Source organism: Ailuropoda melanoleuca, chromosome 5 (genome assembly GCF_002007445.2).
Source record: "Ailuropoda melanoleuca isolate Jingjing chromosome 5, ASM200744v2, whole genome shotgun sequence".
Lineage (NCBI taxonomy): Eukaryota > Metazoa > Chordata > Mammalia > Carnivora > Ursidae > Ailuropoda > Ailuropoda melanoleuca.
This window is the reverse complement of record NC_048222.1, coordinates 104,288,618-104,311,606: the sequence shown is the minus strand read 5'-3', so window position 1 is coordinate 104,311,606 and position 22,989 is coordinate 104,288,618. Positions and strand designations below refer to the sequence as shown.

The window sequence follows — 22,989 nt, the reverse complement described above, 5'->3', positions numbered from 1 at the left end:
ATCTGTGATGTGATCCGTTCAGTATTCTGCACCACTCTTCAAAGACAGGGTGTATCGTCATCCTCTTGGTTTTGTTCGGATGGATCATTTGCCCTGTCAGATTCCATCCCAGGCAAGCTTACTCCAAAACTGTTGGTAGAGAGTCGTACTTCAGGAGTGTGTAAATACTCTTTCCCACTGGTGAAGGAGTAAGCGTTGGTCCCAGAATCCTATTACTCATTTCCATATCCAATATGAATGACTTCAGCCTTATCAAACATTTTGGGTGATCCGGAGCATGGCACCCTTTGTTGAGTACAGAAAAATACTGAGTTGATGGTAAGGATAACTTTGTCAGAGGGAATGGTGTTTAGTTATCAAACACTTCCTTTTGTAAAGTGGGGACACTCTTGGTCTTATTCCTGTTTCAACCATTTCTTTAACTTGCTTATCTCTTTAGACTTGACTTTTCCTTTTAGATAAGTCTGCAAAGTGCCTGCAGTCTCTGTCTACTTCCAGGAAAGGCTCTTGAGGGCCTTTCGGTTACCTTTGTGAATAAAATTGCTGGTTGAAGAAATGCATGTGGATGTCAATACAGTTAGAGTTAAATGGAGGTTTACTAGCCCTAACTATGGATTCGTCACTGTAGGCTGCACGGGTGGGACGTAGGGATGTGTCAGCCTTGGTCTGGGCTTTTAAAGAATGTATGCGTTAATTTGGATGACAAGGCAAGATACATTATTAGAAAATGAACAATAATGATTACAGGAATTAAGTCAAAGGAAGGGACGGTTATGCATGAAAATGGCTTGGGAAATGGAGGAAGTGAGATTTGGCTTGCTTGACTATAGGAAAGGAAGGCTTGATGACAAAGGAAAACAACATTTTAGAGAAGGAGTATTGGGAAGGAATGCTCAGTGTTGGCTTTTTTGGTGGTATAAAAAGAAAGGTGAGGAAGTCAGGGCAAAGCGGAGATGCAGGGCTACATGTGAGGTAAGGCCTGGGACCTTCAGTTGATAGGAATAAATGATACTCACTGTTTTGGAGGTTCATACATTAGCATTTGGCCGTGGGTCGTGCAGACTTGGGGGGTGCATGCTGAACAGTTTAGAGGATTGGGAAACGAGCTCAAGTCTGACATTAACTCCTGTGACTCATGGGACGCCAGCCCCTGGGTTCCCCTGAGGCAACCCAAGGAAACCTGTAAGGCTGGCAAGAAATGTGGCCGAATCAGAACTGAGTAACAGCATTGTTTTTACTCACGTGTCCCATTAGCTGGCAAGCACAATGCTTTTTTTCTATGTTAAATTAGGGAAAATTAAGTCAACAGAAGTCTGTGGTATCCGGAGTTCTTCTGTTTGTTAGGGTACTTCAGTACAAATTCAGCATAATTAACATGTATTTGACAGGTTCTGTTCCGCTGTTTACTAGTAGCTTCTGTTCCAGACCTTGACTTAAAAAAACAAACTTTGATGGAGGAGGATATCCGCTTGCCCACCTACACCTTGCAGTCTGCCAGGCACAGCTTGTTAGACAACCAGCCATCATCCAAGGCAGTCTGATTCAGGAGGCTGGCCAGCGGAGAGATCTGGAACGGCCTCGTCGTGCACTTGAGTTTCCAGATTGTTCCCTGGGTCCAGTGATCTCATGACATCCGCAGAAGGGTTCTCTAGTGGACGTTCAGGAATAGTTACGTTCCTAACAGCGACCCTGCAAAATCCTATAGCCTGGACTCTGGCCTGTACTTCCCCTTACTTCCTGAGACGCTATCTCGTGCTGTGAAGTTGCCAGAGCAGTGAATCTAAACCCCAGACCTGCCTGTGTCACTCTTTTAGTTGGACATTTCAGTGGCATCTGGGCACCTACAGGCCACGATGGCACATAGGGCCTTTATTTCACTCCTTGTCTCTGATTTAGTCTCCAGAAATGCAACATTGCTTGGAGTTCCTAGCCACCCCCACTCCTAGGCAGTGCCTGGCCGGCTATTTCTGGCTTCTCTGCCTTAGGCATTTCCTCCTCTTCCTGCCTGGAATATCCCTCGCCCTGGTTAAATGCCTCTCCTTCTTAAGGACTCATTTGGGACATCAGTTCTTCTAGGAAACCTTCTGTGCTCTCTTTAATGTTCCCACTCTGTGCTCCGACAGCATCCTGAGTGTTCTTTCACTATTAGAACAACTGCGTCTTATTAAAATTACATGTACAGTAGCTTCTTCCCAGCTTCGTTTCAAGCTCCTCATGGTCAGAGACCATTTGTAGTTTACCTACATCTCCAGTGCCAAGAATATTGTAAGCCTATTCTAGATGTTCAATAAATTGTTGAACTGAGAGATGGGAAATATACAACTTTAGAAGAGCTAGGTGACTTAGAAAACAGCTTTGAACATACACTAATATTAAAGCATTCTGTAGTTTTCTAGTAAGATCTTTGGACTTGCATTTAATGATGAGCGATTTGGTGGAGTGAGTGGGTGTTTAATTTTTCTAGTAGTCTCTAAGAACAGTTTATAGTCTAGTAGACTGCCGTTTTTATCTCTTGCCTTTGTTTCTTTGCTTCTTCTGAATGGAAGAGAGAGCAAGAAGTAAGAAGCGTTGGTCCACCGGATAATAAACTGTTCAACTATATTGCCATGTGAATTACGCTGCCCACACACCATTTTTTTGCAGTGGCAGAGTTGTACTTTGTGAAGCTTCATGCATCTTGCTCTATTCATTCTGTCCTCTTCTTTTTTTTTTTTTTTTTAAAGATTTTATTTATTTATTTGACAGAGAGAGAGACAGCCAGCGAGAGGGAACACAAAGCAGGGGGAGTGGGAGAGGAAGAAGCAGGCTCCCAGTGGAGGAGCCCGATGTGGGGCTCGATCCCATAACGCCCTGAGCTGAAGGCAGACGCCCAACGACTGAGCCACCCAGGCGCCCCCATTCTGTCCTCTTCTTTTAAGAACTGAAGCAGTATTGGTTACATACTCAATGTGTCTGTTCTTAGAGGTGATGGGTTAAAAATAAAATAAATTGGGGGGCACCTGGCTGGCTCAGTCAGTTAAGCATGTGACTCTTGATTGATTTTGGCTCCGGTCATGATCTCCAGGTCCTGGGATCAGTCCGTTCGTTAAGCTCCACGCCTCAGCGGGGAGTCTGCTTGAGATTCTCTCCCTTTCCCTCTGCCCTTCCCTACCCCTCAAATAAAAATAAATAAATCTTAAAAAAAAAATCTAGTGGAAATGCACATTTCTGTGTACTTCTGGTTGGTCAGTAGCCCAAAGCTTCTCCTCAGCCTCCAAAAATAAGTAGTTACACAATTTTTAAGCCAAGAAAATGTCAGAGCTCAAATAGAGTAACGGTGACAGCAGATGAAGTAAAGCTAGTGGGTCTAGTACCCTTTTTCTTGGTGGGGGTGGGGATAGGAAAAACAATTAGATTAGTTAATTAAGTCAAATGTCTTCCCATAATAATGAAAAATAGATAATATGTTTTAAGTCCAGTATCTTGTGTAGAGCTCCAAGTAGCCTGATTCTATTAAAGAAATATAGAGCCCTGATACATGGAGCTGAGATGTGCATTTCAATCTGCTCCCTGTGCAACCGAGTCTCTCGTTCTGTTCATCTTCATTCTTTTGGTCTGTGCCTTGTCATACATTAACTGACAGCTTTTAATATAATACTTTTAATATATTTAATAGTAACTTTTAAATAAAGTCTTTGAGAGATGAAAAGTGGGGAAGTATTGGAGAATCTGATCTTCTTAATATCTTAGTCAAGCTATGTTTGTTAATATTTAAAAAATTTATAGCTCAGCTTTTCAAGTAGCTCTGAACTTTACAGTAGAAAGTAAAGCAGAACAAAAGCTGTGTTTCTTTAGAGGGCCGAGGCATTGACCTCTTCTATTGGACTTTAAAGTGTTGAACCTGTGGAAATGTCAGCAACTCACCCTCTGTATGCTAAGTGGTAAGTCTGTTTTTGCCATGGAATGGAGTATTATTACATAGATCATTACTCTTAAATCCTTTCCCTAATACGTAAATTTAAAAAAAACATACCTAAGTGAAGGATTAGTTTATTATGTTATTTCATTGATTGACGCCCCTACCATGTTTCTTTGTTGTAGTAGCGCTAGACCAACTTTGGTACCAAGGAGGTATGGTGTTACGTATAGCTCCTGCTTTACCCCATTTTATCCCAGATTTAGACACACCTCTGGACTTCGGGACTGGAGCTGAAATGAACCAAATTGTACAAGCACGTGTATATTGTTAGGCTGTTACCTTAACAGAAAAATAAATGACTCAGTAGATGTCTCTCATGGCAGTAGGTGTGCAAGCAATGTGCCAGATTGAAAGACATGGCTGTTAAGTAATGGTTAAGGACTGGATGGAAACTTACTTTTGTTCTAGTTATTTAGTACATTGAGTGGAATTTGGCTTAAGATCGCAGAAGCCTGCCCGTCTTCCCTGTGATGGAAAATGTTGCTTAGTAACTTGGTTTTTTCCACGTTGCCACTTTAAATTAGCATTCCAAAGGATTCCAAAGGATGGGTTGTGCTCTTGTGACTTTCTTGAAATAACTAGGCTCTAACCAAAGTAGCATAAGTAATCACCTCTTAATACACGCATGTATGTAAGACATAAAACAATATTAAGATGGATCCACGCTAAGCTGACAGATAAACACTTGTGTTTATCGTGAAGATAGTCTTTCGTTAGCTGAAGGAGTGATTATGTGGCTCTTTCATTCTGAAAGCATTTGAGCTTCCTCTTTAGAAATTTGTGAATATTTGGAATTCAGGCCTATTATTACTGACTGATGGGGACCATCGTTAGAGGTTAGGATAGGCTAGCTGATATCCTTAATGAAAGAAATATGCTATTTGTTCATCTCATTTCCCCGTAATACCCTTCCTATTTACGGTCAAATGACTTTGAAGTTAGGTTAAAATTTAGCTCTGTTGGTCAGATGATAATTTGTGTACCATCGTTCACCCTATGGATTTTTTGTGTGTTTCTTTTTAGAATTGTGATAATTTATGGGAGGATCTGTATGTGATCCAGGCTCACGATTCACACGTATATCTACCAGCTTGTATTTGTTAAAGTCTGTGGGCCAACAGATGCCGAGCTATGATCAGTGAAACATTGACAGTGCCGTGTCCCATCTTAGCTGGCTTACTTCATGAGCTTGGGCCTTATCGGGGGCTGATTGCTTTAGTAAGTGGCATTTTCAGCCTAAAGAAGTGAGCTTGTAAAGGAAATATTCACACAGTATGTTTTGCTTGCTTTCCCTGTCTTCCGTCCTTGGGCCCCTCCCGCTCCCTTCCTGGTGCTTTTCCCCCTGAACTGAGCCTCCGAGACAGAGTATATAGCCCAGAAGCCAGGGCTGGGAGACCTGGGGCAAGGTTGAAAGCCGAAGATAAGGATACTCAGGGGAGTGTGCTTGGCCTGGGGATGCCACTGGGAGCAGCACAGGACCATGGATCAGGACTTGAAGGTCAGAGTAGATCAACATGTGACCGTAGGTGGCAGGCAGAAGTCAGCACGCAGGAATCTTGGCATTTGGTGGAAGTGATGCAAGAAGACAGCAGTAAAGGAAAGAATAAGGAAAAGTCCAGTCATATCAGGAATCTGTCTACAGAAATGGAGGGAACTGTGACACCATCTGGGCAGCAAACTTGGGACATCAGACGTTCTTTGGCATTTCAGTGCATGTTGTGTTCTAGCCAAGAAGCTTCTTAGACGTTCCCCGTCAGGTTAGGCCCCGGGCCCTGGGTATGAGCCCCAAGAGCCCACTCGTAAAAACAGGTCGTGGGTGTGTGTGCCGGGAAGGGAAAAGGATGTGGCCGTGGGTGGGTCCTGACACCTGAGGAGAGAGGTTAAGGACATGTGTCAGCACAGGTGTAATTAGCGTTTTGCTGAGCATTGTGGATTCCGTGACTCACAGGCCTTGGTGCAACACACCCTCTTCGAGGCATGAAACCACCCGGCCAGGGCAGGGAACGAGTGAGGGCTCCTAATAAGTCTGCTCCATTCCAGATGACCAACAAACCTTACATCTGTATGGGTTGTTATAGCTCTGCTCTCACGTTTCTCTGCCCAGTAACCCGGAAGGCAGTGTAGAGGCGCTTATGCTGTAAAGATGCTTCAATTCTGAAGTGGCTCCATTGTTTGCATTCTGTATAAAAACCTCAGTTCTCGCGTGGTTCAGTAGGTTAAGCATCTGCCTTCGGTTCAGGTCATGATCCCAGGGTCCTGGGATCGAGCCCCACATTGGGCTTCTTGCTCAGTGGGGAGCCTGCTTCTCCCTCCCTCTGCTCCTCCCCCTGCTTGTGCTTTCTCTCTTTGTCAAATAAGTAAATAAAATAAAAAAACAAAAAACAAAAAAAACCTCAGTTCTCTTTTTTTAAGGTTTTTCATAAAAAAAGTAGATCTCTTTGCAAAGGAATACAGTGGAATGAATAATCTAAATGATGATTAATCTATGAGATGAATGTACTTTGTGACCATGTAAACAGTTCTGCCGTATATTATTCACACAGATTTAGATATGTAAGAAATACTTATATGCATGCATGTAGTCTAAGTACATATACACATGTATAAATTTATATTGCTTAGGAATTTCTGAGAATTAGGAGATTTCAATTATGAATTGTTTTTAACTCAGTGTTTTGGGCCCTTTTAAAAGACATTAGTACAAGCTTTGTCTATTTTTATTTTTATTTATATTATGAAATTAGATCAATCTACAGGGGAGAAAAACTCATTAACTTTAAAAACCCATTTAATGCCTTTTCAGACTCACTTCTAATCATGTGTCTAATTGTCAGTATATTTAGTTTTTAACTTAAATTATTTCATATATATATTTGCATGTAGTGATTTGATTCACTTAGTGTTTATTTTTAATAGCTTTATTGTATGGTGATGTAACATTTTAATTATGATTCTCTTATTGTTGACTGTTTGGGTCAATGATATTTTAATTTTTCATTACTGAAAATATCATCGGCGTGAAACTTTCTTAACAAATTACTTTTGGATTGTTTCCTTGGGGCATTTTCCCCAAAGTGAGATTACCAAGCCAAAGGGCAGGAATAATTTTATAGCTTAGGTTATATATTGCCAAATTGTTTTCCAGAAAGATTGAGCTAATTTGCCCCACCACTAACAGTATATAAAGCACAGTTTCAATTTTAGACAGTTTGGACAGTCTGAGCACACATGAGAAGTATCATTACATTTCTACCCTGAGGCCTACCTGTATAGATAGCTCTCATAAGTACACTCAATATGTGGAGTTGGAAATTATGGAACTGGTAAAGTGTGTTGCTAATTTATTCTTCAGAATGTGGAGCCTTGAAGTTAGAGCTTTTGGGGATGGAGAACATGTGTGTTGTGGTGGAGGCCCCTTTTGGACAAGTGCAGTACTATGGTCCCATGCCCTGAGAAGTGTCAAGGCCAGAGCAGAGGAAAAGGACAGCCAGGTCCCCGCGTTTCTGCCAGTGAGGTCTTCAGGCCTCCGAGGAGTTCTGGAGGACTTCTGGCAGGTTGGGGGGAGGCTGCGGAGGGGTGAATTCTGGAGTCTGGCATGCAGCAAAGGAGAGGGCATGTCCAGTGGATACACTGGGGCCACCAGTCACTGAGCCATGTCCCACCTGGGTAGCTGCTAACTGAAGGCCTTTCTCATTGGAAATGTCAACTCGGGAGTTGGAGTGATTTTTTCCTTTGTGACAGCATTATTAATTTTATAATGGAAGTTGATAGAGATGACAGATTCTGTGGAAATCTATTCCTTCTGTAAGGATGCACTTGTGTGGTCTGTAAAGGCTCCTTTGCCTTGTTTCTGCCAGGGGAAAATCGTAGACCTTTTGCAGAGAAATAAATTTTTCTCATTGCTCATGCATGCTGACATAGCACTGTACCTTTGCCACCTTCCCCAGTGACTTGCAAAAATTCTATAACCTAAATATAGGACATGTAACAGCACGTTATAGAACTGGGCCAGGAGAGTACTGCGAAAGACAAACGTAATCCCTATAGCATGCAGGTCAGGAAGGCAGAAAGAAACAAACATCGAGTCATTGATAAGGTTTTGGGTCGTCTAAAAATTATGTGTATACATTTTAAGGGAAGTAAATTGAATGGATATTATCCTAGAAATTCCAGGTCATACGGTGATGTGGGAGTCGAGATAAAAAAATTGTTTTAATTTTTAGGCCGGAGGTAGAAGTAAGTCTTGATGGACAGAGAGAGGTAGGAAGCATTCAGTAGCCAGCAGTGGTAAGGGGGAGAAACACCAGGGCTGTCACGTGACCTAATTGGGGCTTTATTTATATTTTACCCTCAATTGATTTTTTTCTTTTGGTGGTAAAGCCCATCTAACAAAGATTGCCGTCTTAACCGTTCTTAACTCTACAGTTCGATGGCATTAACTGCATTCACAGTGTTGTGCAGCCATCACCACTGTTTCCAAAACTTTTTTTATCACCTCCAACAGAAACTTGCTATGTTAGGGATTTACTTTGTAATTGCTCATCTCAGAACTTTTTCTGGTTTAAAAAAATGCAGAGTTCACAACCTTCATTTTTTTTTTTCTTCCAGTTTCAGCATATGCCATAGGCTAGGGTTGATTCTGCTAGGTGTGTATCCCTCGTTTATCGGTTTTCTTTCATCCATCCTAACCTTGAATGCGTGGTGGAAGAGGGTGGCCATCCTCTTGGGAGGGGCAGGGGATGTTGTTCTGTCAAAGGCATCCGAAGAGCTGTGTCCCCCTGTTGGAACCTCCGAATCAACTCTGTTTATAGAAGAACACAGGCAGTCTTACTTATTTAATGTATTTTAAAATTAAAAAGCAGTATTATATTCTTGACAGTTTAGAAAAAAAATTGAGAGCTTGTCATCCCTTTGAACACAAAAATGATTATTTTTCCATATTTCTTTTTGATCTTCCTTCACGTACATGTTTTTGACATAGTTGATAATGATGGGTCTAACTATATATAAATAACTTACTTTTCATCTATTATGTCACCCACAGTTTTTCAGTTTGCTCAGTGGTTTTCATAATAACAGGCTTATGAACGGATGTAGCTTAATTTTTTTAACCATACGATCTTCTTTGACATTTAGGTTGCCCAAATTTGTAACTATTATAAATGAACATCTTCAAACACATGCTTTCTATAGTTTCACTGCTTCATTTTATTCTCGTGAGAGAGACACAGTGTTCATATTTATCTTTTTAAAAAAGATTTTACTTATTTATTTGAAAGAGAGACAGCATGAGCAGGGGGAGTGGCAGAAGAGGCAGAGGGAGAGGCAGACTCCCTGCCGAGCTGGGGGCCCAGCATGGAACTCCGTCCCTGGACCCTGAGATCATGACCTGAGCCAAAGTCAGATGCTTAACCGACTGAGCCACCCAGGCATCCCCTTCATATTTATCTTATTGTGGGCCATGGCTCCTGCCTCTTCCATGAAGATACGGCACAATCAGTGGTGGTGTGTTTTTGTAAATATGGCAAACACGAGATGGGTGACATGTTTGAATTGGTTACAGGTTGTGAAGATCTTAGAGAAGCACGACCCCTTGAAGAACACCCAGGCGAAATACGGATCCATCCCTCCAGATGAGGCCAGTGCTGTACAGAATTATGTAGAACACATGCTCTTCTTGCTGATCGAAGAGCAAGCCAAGGATGCCGCGATGGGGCCAATTCTGGAATTTGTGGTCTCTGAGAACATCATGGAGAAGCTCTTCCTTTGGAGCTTGCGGAGGGAGTTTACTGACGAGACTAAGCTCGAGCAGCTCAGGATGTATGAGATGTTGGTGACTCAGTCACACCAGCCTCTGCTGCACCACAAGCCCGTCCTGAAGCCCCTGATGATGTTGCTGAGCTCTTGTTCGGGAACCACCACCCCCGCTGTGGAGGGGAAGCTGGTTGTCCTGCTCAATCAGCTTTGTTCCATCCTTGCCAAAGATCCATCTATTCTGGAACTCTTCTTCCACACTAGTGAGGACCAAGGGGCCGCCAATTTCCTCATCTTCTCCCTTCTGATTCCCTTCATTCACCGAGAGGGGACAGTAGGTCAGCAGGCCCGGGATGCTTTGCTCTTCATCATGTCTCTCTCTGCCGAGAACAGCATGGTGGCCCATCATATTGTGGAGAACACCTACTTTTGTCCAGTAAGTCCCTCTTATTGGTGTGCTTTCCACCCACTCCTCTTTTCCTCTCCTGCGCTACTGGTAAATACTTTTTCTGTTCCTTTCTTTTCAACAAGTTGTCCTTGGCACCTTCTAAGGAAAGAGGTTTGGAGGAAATCTTGTGAAGGGAGCAGAGGAATCGTACGTTGAGATGCTGTTTGGCTGAGCATTGTCAGCTCAAAATAAGCCAGCAGAGGAAACTAAATGTGTTACCATTTCTCGTGTCATTTCTGTTGGGTTAGGAACGATTTTAGCTTTTTTCTGTGAGCGTATCCTGAGTGATCGGTGAAAACTGCACTTTCTCTTTTCTTGCTTTTCAAGTCGATTTCACGCCCTAGAATCATGGCGTGTGGCGAGCCCGCTCAGCTGCCTTCACAAATTAATTTGTTTCTCAGCAAGATAATGACTATAATTGTAGATACAGTGCACCGGCTTAATTTTAAAAAATAAATACGTATTTACAGTTCGAGGGAGCAGGAAATCTGCTGCTCTGCACAGCTCCCTGACCATCGGCTCGGCAAGAAAGAAGTGGGAGGTCCTTGGCGGATGTTGCTGTGCCACTGGCCCAACCACAGTCCCAGGTCCGAGAAGGAGCGGGAGTGCTCTGGGGCTCTGAAGACACTTTAGGGCTCCGATTGTTTTTTTGTGTCGCTGTTGTCTTTGGAAGGGGGTTTGAATGCCAGATTTATATCTTCTGGTTTGTCAGAGATGTCGGGCAACAGCTCTTTTTATGCACCCTGCTCACTGAACACGTCTCGTCTATTTCTGTTGTTCTTTTTCCCATCACCTCGTTACACTTCTTGATGAACTCTATTGTCTTGAGCATGCCTGATTCTGCTGGCATAGTAAGACCATTAATGAGCTTATTGGAACAGGCCCGGCAAACTGCCGTAAGTAGATTAGATTCATTATTAACGAACGCTGTATGGGTAGTTCTTGACCAGGGGAGAGGCCAGTTAGGAACGTCTGTGGGGCGTGCTTTGTCATCACAGGGACATGAGGTGGCCGGGGACGGCGGGGGGGCGGGGCAGAGAGGTCAGCTGGCGTTTAGTATGCAGGGGCCAGGGATGCTTCCTGTCAGGTAGTTTGTGGAACAGGCTTGTACAGTGAAGAACTGACTTGCCCAAGATGCTCGTAGCAACCCTAGTGAATAATGCACCGTGTTTTGCTTTGAGGTTCCAAAGTGGTCATCTTCTTTATGCTACTAAATTCTTATTTTTACTGGTGAATATTTATTTTGGGACAAACAAATGGGTAAAAATTTTGAAAACTAGAACTTCAGTTAAGAAATTCCAGTGTCCGTGTGTCTCTTCTGGGTTCTGACAAGTAGAATTAGAAATTGTACAAAGACTGATAGTCAGATGGGAGGTAAAGAGCCGATTCCCTTCGTGTGTGCCAACGTAGTAAATCCCCCTTCCCTATTGCCTTCAATAGTGTAGTTTCTTACGGATTCTTTGTAAAGAATATGTCATAGGTAAAAATGGGAATTCTCACCTGAATCTGAGCATCTTTGGAGGTCACTGCTGTATTACTCTTCTATTTCTGCCATAACAAATTACCGAGAACTGCTGGCTTTAAACAAGACAGATTCCTTATCTTACAGTAGTATTATCTTACCGCAGCTTAGAAGTCCAGCAGGTCTCACTGGGCTAAAATCGAGATGTCGGCAGGGCCGTGCTCCTTTTTGGAGGCTCTCCTTGCCTACTCCAAATTCTAGAGGCCTCTCGCATTCCTAGGCTCATGGCCTCTTCCTCCCCTTCCACCGTCAGCAGTATGACATCTCTCTGACTATCCCCCCGACTCTGCTCTTCTGCCCCCCTCTTCCACTTTTAAGGACCCTTGTGATTACGTTGGGTTTAGCTGGATCATCTGGGATAATCTCCTTATGTAATGATCAGCTGACAGGCAGCTTTAATTCCCCTTCGCAGTGTAACCTAATATATTCACAGGTTCAGGGATTAGGAGCAGGAGCAGACAGCGGGGGTGTGTGGGGAGGTGGGGGGGCGTTAGTCTGCCTACCACATCTGCTAGATCCACTTCAGAGAGCTCTTGAAGAAACGGAGCCATAACACAGTAGAATCAGAATTCTTTTAGGAGTTTAATCTGACGTGTACGATGGGTGAGTTTGCTCAAGGCTGCCTCAGAGGTGCTTAGGACATCAGGGTTATATTAGGGTCTAGAAACAAGAGTGATAGGGATGAGAATGGAAGCAGGGTCTGGATAGGAAAAATGCTATGGAGGCAAAAGCTTACTAAAAATAGTTTTGTGAGGGAGCAGCTATACAGAGGGCTTGTTCGAATTGTTTTGGGTAGTTCTGTTAAAGGAGCACGGGTATCAAAACAAATCACCAAAATATTTAGGTGGTTCTCCTGATCAGTGTGCAAAAGGCAATTAAAAAAAAGATACCATTTATAAAAGCAACACAATTCTAAGGTATCTTGAATAAATCTAACAAATATATGAAAGGCCTTTATAGAGAAAATTAGAAAACTTCATTGAAGGGCAAAAAAGCAGACCTAAATGAATGGAAAGCTATTTAGTTTGTAGGTATCTTGTAGATGACACTTTCCTGCAAATCAGTCCATAAAGTTAATGCCATTTATGTTTTACAACTTTTTATTATGAAAAAAAGTAAAATACAGAAAACTTGGAAGACTGAAATGAGCACCAACCACATACACACCACTTACATTCAAAATTGTTACTATTTTGTTCATTATCTGTGCTTTTCGGTTGTGCTGTACCATTTGAAATGACTATCTAGGCATTTGGAATTAAGTTATAGACATCAAATACTTTAGTATGTCTCTCCTGCAAATAAGAGCACTCTCCTGCATAACCACAGTACCATTATAACACCTAAGAAAATTATACAGTAATTCCATAATATGACCTAATATCTAGTTTCTCAATTATGCTTTTCATAGTTACTGATTTTCATAGTTTTTTTTTTCTCAAACTCGAGTCCAATGCAAGGTGCATTTCTGACCGTCATATCTCTAAGTCACTATTGATCTATAACAGCCTGCCACTTTTTTCCTCCCTGACACTGACTTTTTAACAGAACAGCCATTGTCTTGTCGAATGCCCCACATACTCTGGGTTTGTTTCTAAAGCAGTTTTACTTGTCCCTATCCCCTGTATGTCCTGCAAGTTGGAAGTTAGGTCTCAGTGCTTGATTAAATTCAGGTTAAGTTTGTAAGAACACTTCACAGGCGACGTGGTACACTTCTTACTGCATTATATCAAGAAGCATGTGCTAGGTTGTCTCACTTCTGTGATGCTACATTTGATCACTTGATTGGTTAAGGTGACGATCACTGTATCTCTCCATGTAAAAGTAACACTTCCCCTTTGCAATTGTAAGCTGTAATTTGTGAGGTGTTACTGTGACTTAAATCAAAATCCCAATAGGCTTCTTCATGAAACATGACAAATCAATGCTAAAAATCATATAAATATGTATAAAAGACCAGGAATAACAGATAATTATGAATAATGGTAACAGTAATGTATTTGTTGAGAACTTACTCTATGCCAGATACTATTCTTAGTGCTTTACATGAATTAAATCATCTCATCCTCACAACTGTGAGATAGATAAAGAAATTGAGGCACAGTGACATTAAGTAAATCTATAGAAGGCCACGTGGCTAATAAGAGATAAAGTCAGAATCTGAACGTGGGCAGCCTGGCTCAAGGACCCATGTGCATAACCACCACATTGTACATGGGTAATAAAATATCAAGACATCCTATAATGCATGAACCATAAAGAAAAGACTGGAATTAACAATAGAAACACAGATTGGGAGAAGATATTTGCAACACATATAGCTACAAATGGTTGGTACCCAAAGTACACAAAAATATTTGTAATGCTACCAATTAATAAGAAGACGATGAAGCAACCTATTAGAAAACTGGGCAAAGGATATGAATGGGCAGTTCCTAGAAGACGCCCAAAGCCAATAAGCATACGAAAATAGGCTCACCTTCGCTAGTGTCCGGGAAAGTGCAGATTGAACCCGCAATGAGACGCCAGGTAATGCTCATCCGGGTGGCTCACCGTTGGATATCTGATAACACCAAATGTTGTTAAGGGGGAGGAAAAACAGGAACTCTTGAGAATATAAAGTGTTAGGATAACTCAGGAAAGCTATGGCAATATTTAATAAGATGAGATACTTGCATACGATGTGACCCTGCATTTTCACTTCTAGATACCCGCTCTAGGGAAATCTGGCATGTGGATATAGGCAAAAGATATTCAATAGAATAGCGATTTGAGGAAGAGTAAAATAGAAATATATTAAGGGAAAAATAAATGAACTGGATTATTCTGTAACAATGGATTATGACTCAGGATTCAAGATGAGTAAGTTACATGTATTAGCATGTCTACATCTACATGTGTGAACACCAATAATCTAAAAACATGTTGAACAGAAAAAACAGCAAAAGGTTTCATACAGTATGTTAGTATTATATACATTTACATATAGTTTTAACTCACAGAATCTTAGTGTGTACTGTTTTTTTAGATACATATGTATACAGCTAAAGTACAAAACCAAGCACAGGAATGATACGCACTAAGGCCAAAATTGTGGTTACTTTTGGGGATGAAGGAAGGAGACGAGGTGGTAATGGGGTTGGAGTAGAGTTCAGTTCTATTTGTAATGTGCTTTTTTGGGGGAAAAAATAGAGTGCTCCAAAGAAATTGTGGCAAACTATTAAAATTTGTTAAATCTCGGGGAAGGTTTTCTGTTTTTTTTTTTTTATGTTTGTAGTATTTCATACTTCAAAATGTAAATATAGTAGGAGCAGAATGGAGCATGTTTTCGATGTTAGGGTATGCACTTATTATGTGTTATAAGCAGATGTCACTGAGTAATTGTTGCTTTTATAAAAACATGTTTTAGGGGCATCTGGGAGGCCCAGTCGGTTAAGCACACGACTCTTGATCTCAGCTCAGGTCTTAATCTCAGAGTCTTGAGTTCAGGCCTGTTCGTTGGGTTCCATGCTGGGTGTGGAACCTACTTGAAAACAAACAAAAACAAATAAACAAGCATACATGTTTTAAAACACCATACAGTTCATTAAAATTGGAGGGAAGACAACATCTCCAGCTGACCTTATTTGCTAGAATGGAACACAGAGCTTCGTTGTGGTAAGATGCCCCTCAGGATAGATCCCATAATCTCATTTGTACCCAGTTTTCTATAATTACATCTGACAACATAATTAAAAAAAAAGAACTCTTTATGTTGAAGATAAAAGCATACTCTGTTAGGTATCCGGCTAAGGACCACAATTGACAAAAAGCTTTCTCTAATTAGTGTGGTTGTCAAAGTGTGTTAGCATCAGGCTTTAGGAAGAGTTATGACTCAGGAAACTGGACCACTTTTGGAAACAACTTCTGTTGTTGTAGTTGATAGGAAGGGTTTGTTCAGCTGCCTCTACAGTCAAGACGTGCTCTTCCAAGAAAAGGAGGAGATTGAGAATACTCTGGGGAACAATTTAGTGCCCACTAATGATTGGCAACTATATGTGACCCTATCACTTTGGATTTTTCTGGCCAAATATTGATGATTATGCCCTCATCACTTGTTACATATTGGCAAAAGTAGAAAGCAGCCTATGTGTAAACCAAGAAATGCGAATTGAAGTAAGCACCCTGTAGGTACACAGCCGCTGATGGAGAGTTATTTATCCCACACCCCAAGTTTATGAGGTTTTTTCCTTTTGGCAAGTTGCATCAAATGATCCCCACCAGCTGTTTTGCCGCTAGCTTCAGACTAAAGCCATCTGCTGAAAATCTTTTTCTTTTGCTAAAATTAACTGGGTACCATTGATGTTTCAGGTTAAAGATGGACCTCCCCTGAATTGTTCAGCCCTCAGTGCATGTCCTCTTTCCTCCCTCCCCTGGAAACACTGCTGGGCATAAGCCGTGATGCCCGGCTCAGCACATGCGTTATTTTCTTTAGTTCTTGCATCAGCTCACAGGAGAAACTGAGCCCCAGAAACCTCTGTGAATGGCAGAGTCGTGTGCAAAACCCCGTAAGTCTGATGCTAAAATCCACGGTCTCAACAAGTACCGTACTCATCTGCTGTCAGAGAAGTGGTTTTAAACTGTTGTTACCCTTATGCTGTTAGATGGTGATTAGTTTTCTTTTGAGGAGACCCTTGAGAGAAGAGAAGTTGGAAATCTTGAGTTAATACTTAATGGGCTGGGACTAAATATAATGTTTTACAATTACTTCTTTTTGCGGTCAGGATCAATAAAAGCCTAAAATAGTGGATAGAAATTTTATTTTATTATTTATTTATTTATTTTTAAAAATTTATTTGAGACAGAGAGAGCACGCATAAGCGGGGGGAGCGGCAGTGAGAGAGGGAGAACCAGGCTTCCCACTGAGCAAGGAGCCCAGTGCGGGACTCGATCCCAGAACCCTGATCCTGACCTAAGCTGAAGGCAGATGCTTCACTGACTGAGCCACCCAGGTGCTCCATAGACATTTTATTTTTGACTAGCTGTTGAGTGTCCTTCTATTTTGAAAATTTTCAGTTAAAAATGAAATTTAAAAGTAAATAGATTCTGCCGTCAAACTGCTGGGAAAATGATCCACAAACCTGGTATTGCCTGTCGCTTTCCCTGGTCCCGTGCCCACAGCACCCTCTGTGTCCCTCTGTGCAGCAGTGGTCTTTGCGGTTGTCGCTGTTCCTGTAGCGGCTGTTTCCTCCAGCTCATCTGCTCTGGCTTGTTCTCTGCTCTGTCCCCAGCACCAGCCATACAGAGTGCCTGGACTACAGGTGGCATTCTAGAAATATTTGTGGGTTGGGTGAATGAATCTGAACTCTGAGCAAAGTCTTGGAAAGGAAGATAATAAATATTTAGCAGTCAAGATTGGGAATCTTGTTCTTGAAACTACGTAACAGTCTTCTTTCTGCAGACTCTTTTCTGCCCTGTTTCTCTGCCGTTCTGACGAAGACAGAACAGGCCTCCGCGAGCTCCACTTTCTGGAGGCAAGAGCCGGCGGGACTCCGTGGACGGCTGTCCCACGGCACTGTCCCTCTGCACAGGCTGGCTTCCCCTTGCATCTCAGCCCCTTCCTTTTTTTTTTGCGAATAAATGCTCTTTTAAAAAAGTGAATATTAGGTATGTGTTATTTTTAATTACTGTCAGTGATGTATGTAATTTGAAAATTAATGTTGCTGTAATTATATTGATATACCGAATAGTGATTCCCAGCTTTTTAGTCAGACAAATTAAGCCTGTCTTTCTGAATTCATCTTCAAAGCCTCAGAGTGGTTAAGGAATCGGGAGTATGCAGAATTAAAGCCTTTGTACTGCGGTTAATTTAGCATGAGTTAGCAAATGTAATTGATTTTTAAAATGTGACATCAAGATTAGATTTCCCTGCCAGGAGAACTCTCGGTCTGTGTTCTCTCTTGCCAGAGGCTCCAAATTTATAACCGGCAAGTCACTGGGGTCACATTCAAAACTAGAATTAAAATGATTTGTTTGGCTTTGTTGACAAGGAATTAAATACTTTAAACAGAGGATATTCTTCTTTGGGACCACAGATGCCTCGATTGAAAAGGAGATCAGTGCACCATCTTGTTTACTGTTCATTTCCTGTTCTTTAACATAGTATCTGGCCTGAAGGTGTTTGGTTTGTTTTGAGCGAGTGAATGAATGCATGAATAAGGGTCAGTAGCAAACACAGAAATGCATGCAATCTTTGGCTTTCTCCCGTATTGAAAAGGNCCCCCCCGCCCCGCATCAGCCGGTTTCTCTGCACGAAGACCTCCAGATTCTCAGTCTCCAGGCCTGTCCTCTGCTGTGGAGCTGGATGTGTTACCCATGGCAAGTGCTGCTCGTATCGGGTGCTCAGCATACCCGACTGGACAGACCATCCATACCTCCAGTGTGGACTAGATGAGCAAGTCAGACCAGGTGAGCCGGAGCAGACGGCCAACAAACTAATAAATGCAAGAAAGAGCCCTGCTGCACAGAGGGGCATGGAGGGTGCTGCGGGCACAGGACCAGGGAATAGGAGAGGCAACAGTGAGTTTGCAGAGAATTTGTCCAAGTTCAACTGCCTGTTGCCACGCTTCTGACTTTCTGTTTCTGATGCCAAACACCACATTATTTTGGTTCGTCTCATCTGTCCGAGTCTCTCTTCCCTCCTCCGTCTGGTCTCTATGGCTTGAGGTACCACCTACATAAGGATGGCCCCAGATCTCCACCTCTGGTCCAGATCCCTCTCCTAAGCATCAGGCACACGTCTGTCTAGGGGGCTCCCCACTGCTGTGTCCCTCAAGCTCTTTTCCCTGGCCTACAAAACCCTGCAGGGTCGGACGCCTGCTTACCCTGGCTGGCACTTTCTACCTCTACTCCTGTATTCCACTAATCCCGCACTTCCCTTAGCTCCTGGAAGAGGCCGTCTTTTCTTCCTCCTTGGAGCTTTTGTACATCCTCCGCGTGGAACAGTCCTCCTTCTAGACTCTTTTTGGGCTCACTCCTATGTATTCTTCAGCAGCGTGGACATCACTTTGGAGAACATTTCCTGCTCCCAACGCCCCAGGTCTGGGGTAAGGGCCTTTTGTATATTCACAGCACCGTTATTTTTTTCTGCTATGTGTTGTAAGTATTTATTGCACTATTGTAATTGGTCTGTTCATCTCTTACTAGACTGTAAGATCAATGACTATTTCACCCTTTCTTTTCTGGGTCTAACTCAGGATTGAATGTTTCCTTGAGTGTTTCAGTCTGATTTGAGTTCCTCATAACCTTAGGGTTTACCGTGCAGCAATGCCTTTTATAGATAACTGACTCGCCTCCATTCTGTGCATCTCCTGCCCGATGTTGGCGTGGCTTCCAGTCGGGGTCTCGCAGGTGCTGTTTGGCTGATGCCACTTCCCAGTTGGGAGGCCTCTGGTACCGTGAGATTCATTGTTTTCCTTGGTCTTATACTCTGCAAGGTAAAATCAACAGGTACCCAGTGAAAAGTGTGAAGTTTCTTTCCTACATTTCTATCTCTGTTAAAGGCATCGCCATTTTCTTAAGGACCAAGCTGGACAACCTGACAGATTCGAGGCCTCATTCACCTTCACTTAGCCCAAATGCTGGAAGTTTCGTGTTAGCACTGAGGGAGGAAGTAAACCTACCATGGGCTTCGGCTTCAGACTGGATTGACAGAGGCCTTGTTAGGGCACCCTCACGGACACCTCACCCGCAATGCTCGACTTCATGTCCTTCTCTCTGGTCTTATCACCGATGCTTCAACTTAGACCCACCTTAGCTCTGTTTGAACAGTCATCATCACATCTGACCCACAACCGCCACTTCTTGCCGCTATAATTTGTCCAGATCAGATGAAGGTGCTAGATTTCTAGACTGTAAACATGCGTAGATTGGTCGTGACTTTTAACAAGTCTGCAGGCATCTTTATCATAAAGCGGCCGGTGGTTCTTACCTGTGAGCTCCTCCGGCTTGGGCTGCCTCCATCGGGGGCTCCCTCCCAGGCCTTCCCTGGATTTGCACACAGCGTGTTGTACCATCATGCGTGGTTTATGGATCTGCCTCTCTCCCGAACGCCTTGGGGGCAGAATCCTGTTGTCTTCCTCTCTGCCTGTGTCTCCCTCACTCCCTGCACCCCCACCCAGCATATGCGTGCGGGGCACAGAAGAGATACAAGAGTATCAGCTATGCGCCTACGAGCCGGATCCCTCTGGTGCTGCTGTGTCCTCGGCTGGAGCTGTCCTGCCCGGTCCCGCCTGCTGAATCCTTCCTAGCTAGCTGGTGTTTGCCATATTTGAATACCTCGCTGCTTAGAGCGCAGTCTTTGGACCAGTGGCATGGGCATATCCCCTGGCAGCTGTTGGTTGCAGGCTAATAAGAACTTTGGCAAAGGGCTTATTTGTATTTCTGAACACAGGTCCTTGCAACTGGACTCAGTGGTCTCTACTCTTCCCTGCCTACGAAGCTCGAAGAGAAGGGCGAGGAATGGCACTGCCTTCTGAAGGACGACTGGCTCCTGCTCCCTGCTCTTGTCCAGTTCATGAACTCCCTGGAGTTTTGCAACGCCGTAATCCAGGTACTGGAGTGCCACGAAGGGGCCCTTTGTCCTGGTCCATTCAGAATCCAAGCATTGTAAAAGATTAGTTTATTAGCATTCCTTTTAAAAGTGTCAATGTCTGTGGAATTATTGGTGCTTTCTTTTAAGCATCCTGAATGTCCTTGGATGAACAAACTAACAAAATGTTAGTTTACAGGTTTTGGGGAAGTTTTAATTGAGAAAAAAATGAGTGGATTTTCTTTCTCCTCCTTATAAAAAGTGTTAATTCTGTTTTGATTATCCACTTAACCATCAAAAGTAAGTTCAATGCTTGACTCATTAAATAGATATTTTTAGACTTCTAAGTACACCAAATTATACCACTCTTACTTCAAGGTCTTCTTGGGAGTATACAAAGGAAAACACTTTATTTTGCTTAATGGTGCATACTACATAAAGAATATTGTTATCCCAATTGAATTTAGACGAAGTTAAGCATCTTCTTAGCAGCACAAATTAAATCTGTGCTTTGAAATTGGTCTGCTTCGGGGAAAAAAAAAACCAGCCACTGAACTCTAGTATATTGGGCTTCTTGATTAGATTTTTACCTTCAGATTTCTTGTTACTGTTTTCAATAAAAATCAGATTTTATATATATTTAAGGATGTAGGGGTTTTTCATAAAAAATGTTTTGTTTCTATTCAACATACATATTACCTTCATATTGGATTTATTAAGAAATCAAATTTTCTTTATGTTGATTGTAAGGTGAAAAATGTTAGTTATAATCTGTTTATCTACCAAATAAAGAAATAGCTTCTGGAAGAAAATGCAAGTAAATTAGTTTAGTTCCTATCTCATTTTTTTTGCTAAGTCAAAGGAAGTTTTATTTATATATAAGATAAATGGATTATATCTTAAGGTTTTTTTCCCTTTAATATTACAGTCTATCAACATTTCTTGCAAAAGTGTATGGAAATAAAAAAGATGAACCTATTAGTTCCTTTCCTAATGTACACACAGAGAGAGATTATCAGTAATTTAAAGATCTAGCTTTACTTCCCTAGAAATTGCTTTTCACTTTATTGTTTGATTTTATTATTATTTTTTTTAAGAAAGAGAAGTAAAGCTAACAGGCATGGTTAAAGGCAGAGAAATGATATGTTTTATGCTATATTTTGAAATCGAGGCCATATACTTTTAAGATTTTTTTGTTTGGGGGTACTACTGAAATGATTACTCACCAAAGATATTAGTAAAGGCTTATTCATGCTAAATATATTTTAAAAATCAAGTATGGGAAGTGGTGTGCTTTTGGTAATGTTTTCTCCTTTTGAACAGAATCTTATTTTTTATGAAAGGATTTTTTTTAAAAAAGATTTTATTTATTTATTCGACAGAGATAGAGACAGCCAGAGAGAGAGGGAACACAAGCAGGGGGAGTGGGAGAGGAAGAAGGAGGCTCATAGCTGAAGAGCCTGATGTGGGGCTCGATCCCACAACGCCGGGATCACGCCCTGAGCCGAAGGCAGACGCTTAACCGCTGTGCCACCCAGGTGCCCCTATGAAAGGATTTTTGAAATGCCTTCCTCCTCAATATAGATGATTGGTAAAAACTGTATCTTCAACACAAATTCATTTTGCTAGCAAAATAAATGTATTGAATTGTCCACTTTGACAGTTATACCTTTGTTTTTAATTAGGCACAAGTTGATTGGGACATAGATGAAGTTATGGGGCAAAATTATACTTTACAGTTTGTTAATTTTAATTTATGAGTCCTTATACATATTCAGTCTATTTATTATCTGTTTTTTTTTTAAGTTGAAACTTAAAATTACCAATTTTAAAATCTGAAAGTTCAAGCTGTTTATACTGGAATAAACTATCTGAAAAAATTACATGGTGGCTTGAAGTCTGGATTATTCTTTGACCATGGAATAAATGGCCAGAATTTGAATTTCCTTTTTGAATTTAGGATGTTCATAGAAGTGTGTGATTTTAAGAAGCCCTAAAGATGAAACTCTTTGCCTTTTTCATGACTGCCTGTTTCTCTCTTAGGTGGCTCACCCCTTGATTCGCAGCCAGCTTGTCAATTATATTTACAATGGATTCTTGGTACCAGTCTTGGCTCCTGCTCTCCACAAGGTCAGTGATTGGCTAATGTGAACTTCTTTGTTGATGGTGCAACTGATGGAAACCGAGGAAGGTGACCAGTGTAATTGACTTAATGGTGACTTCAGCCTGATTCTTCTTGTTCCATTCATATTCCGCAACATGAAAGCAGGTCTTTATGATGGTCACAGCTGAAGTCTGTTGGGATCTAATTGGTGTCATAGCACACGGCATTGTGAATGTCGAGTAAGATAGTCTACATGAAGACTGGCAAATGACAGTGACTCTAGTGTTTACATCAGTTCATGGGTAGTAGCCCCTTAGAACTCTCCCTTAAGCTGTCCTCGGAGGCCAAGTCTGTCCTAGAGAGTGCAGGTCTTACCGTGGTGGGAAAGGGGCCAGGGTAACACAGGTGCCGTGGATTTGCCGTCTCCTTAATAGAACATAATTTTTTAAAACAATTTTGTGACAGCAAAAATTGAAGTGAAGCAAGTTAAGGTCCCAACGAAGGTTGGCTGTCTGATTAGCACCACTCTGGATTCCTTATGATGCTCTCATTTTGTAAAATAAATCAATTGATAGCTTTTCCATTGTGAGCTGTCAGGAGACACCCATGAACCTAGAATTCTTTTTTTTTTTTT

General features: G+C 41.9%; 1 protein-coding gene across 5 annotated transcripts in view; it reads left to right on the top strand.

The window, feature by feature from the left end:
- FAM160A1 (family with sequence similarity 160 member A1) overlaps window positions 1-22,989 on the top strand; it is a 229,704-nt gene that overhangs the window by 146,811 nt on the left and 59,904 nt on the right. For all 5 annotated transcript variants that reach the window (XM_019808859.2, XM_034661528.1, XM_019808854.2 and 2 more), the window contains 3 exons: window positions 9,522-10,148; window positions 20,114-20,272; window positions 22,295-22,381. In XM_019808859.2, the coding sequence (XP_019664418.1) occupies window positions 9,522-10,148; window positions 20,114-20,272; window positions 22,295-22,381 (873 nt within the window). The remainder of the gene's footprint in view (window positions 1-9,521; window positions 10,149-20,113; window positions 20,273-22,294; window positions 22,382-22,989) is intronic.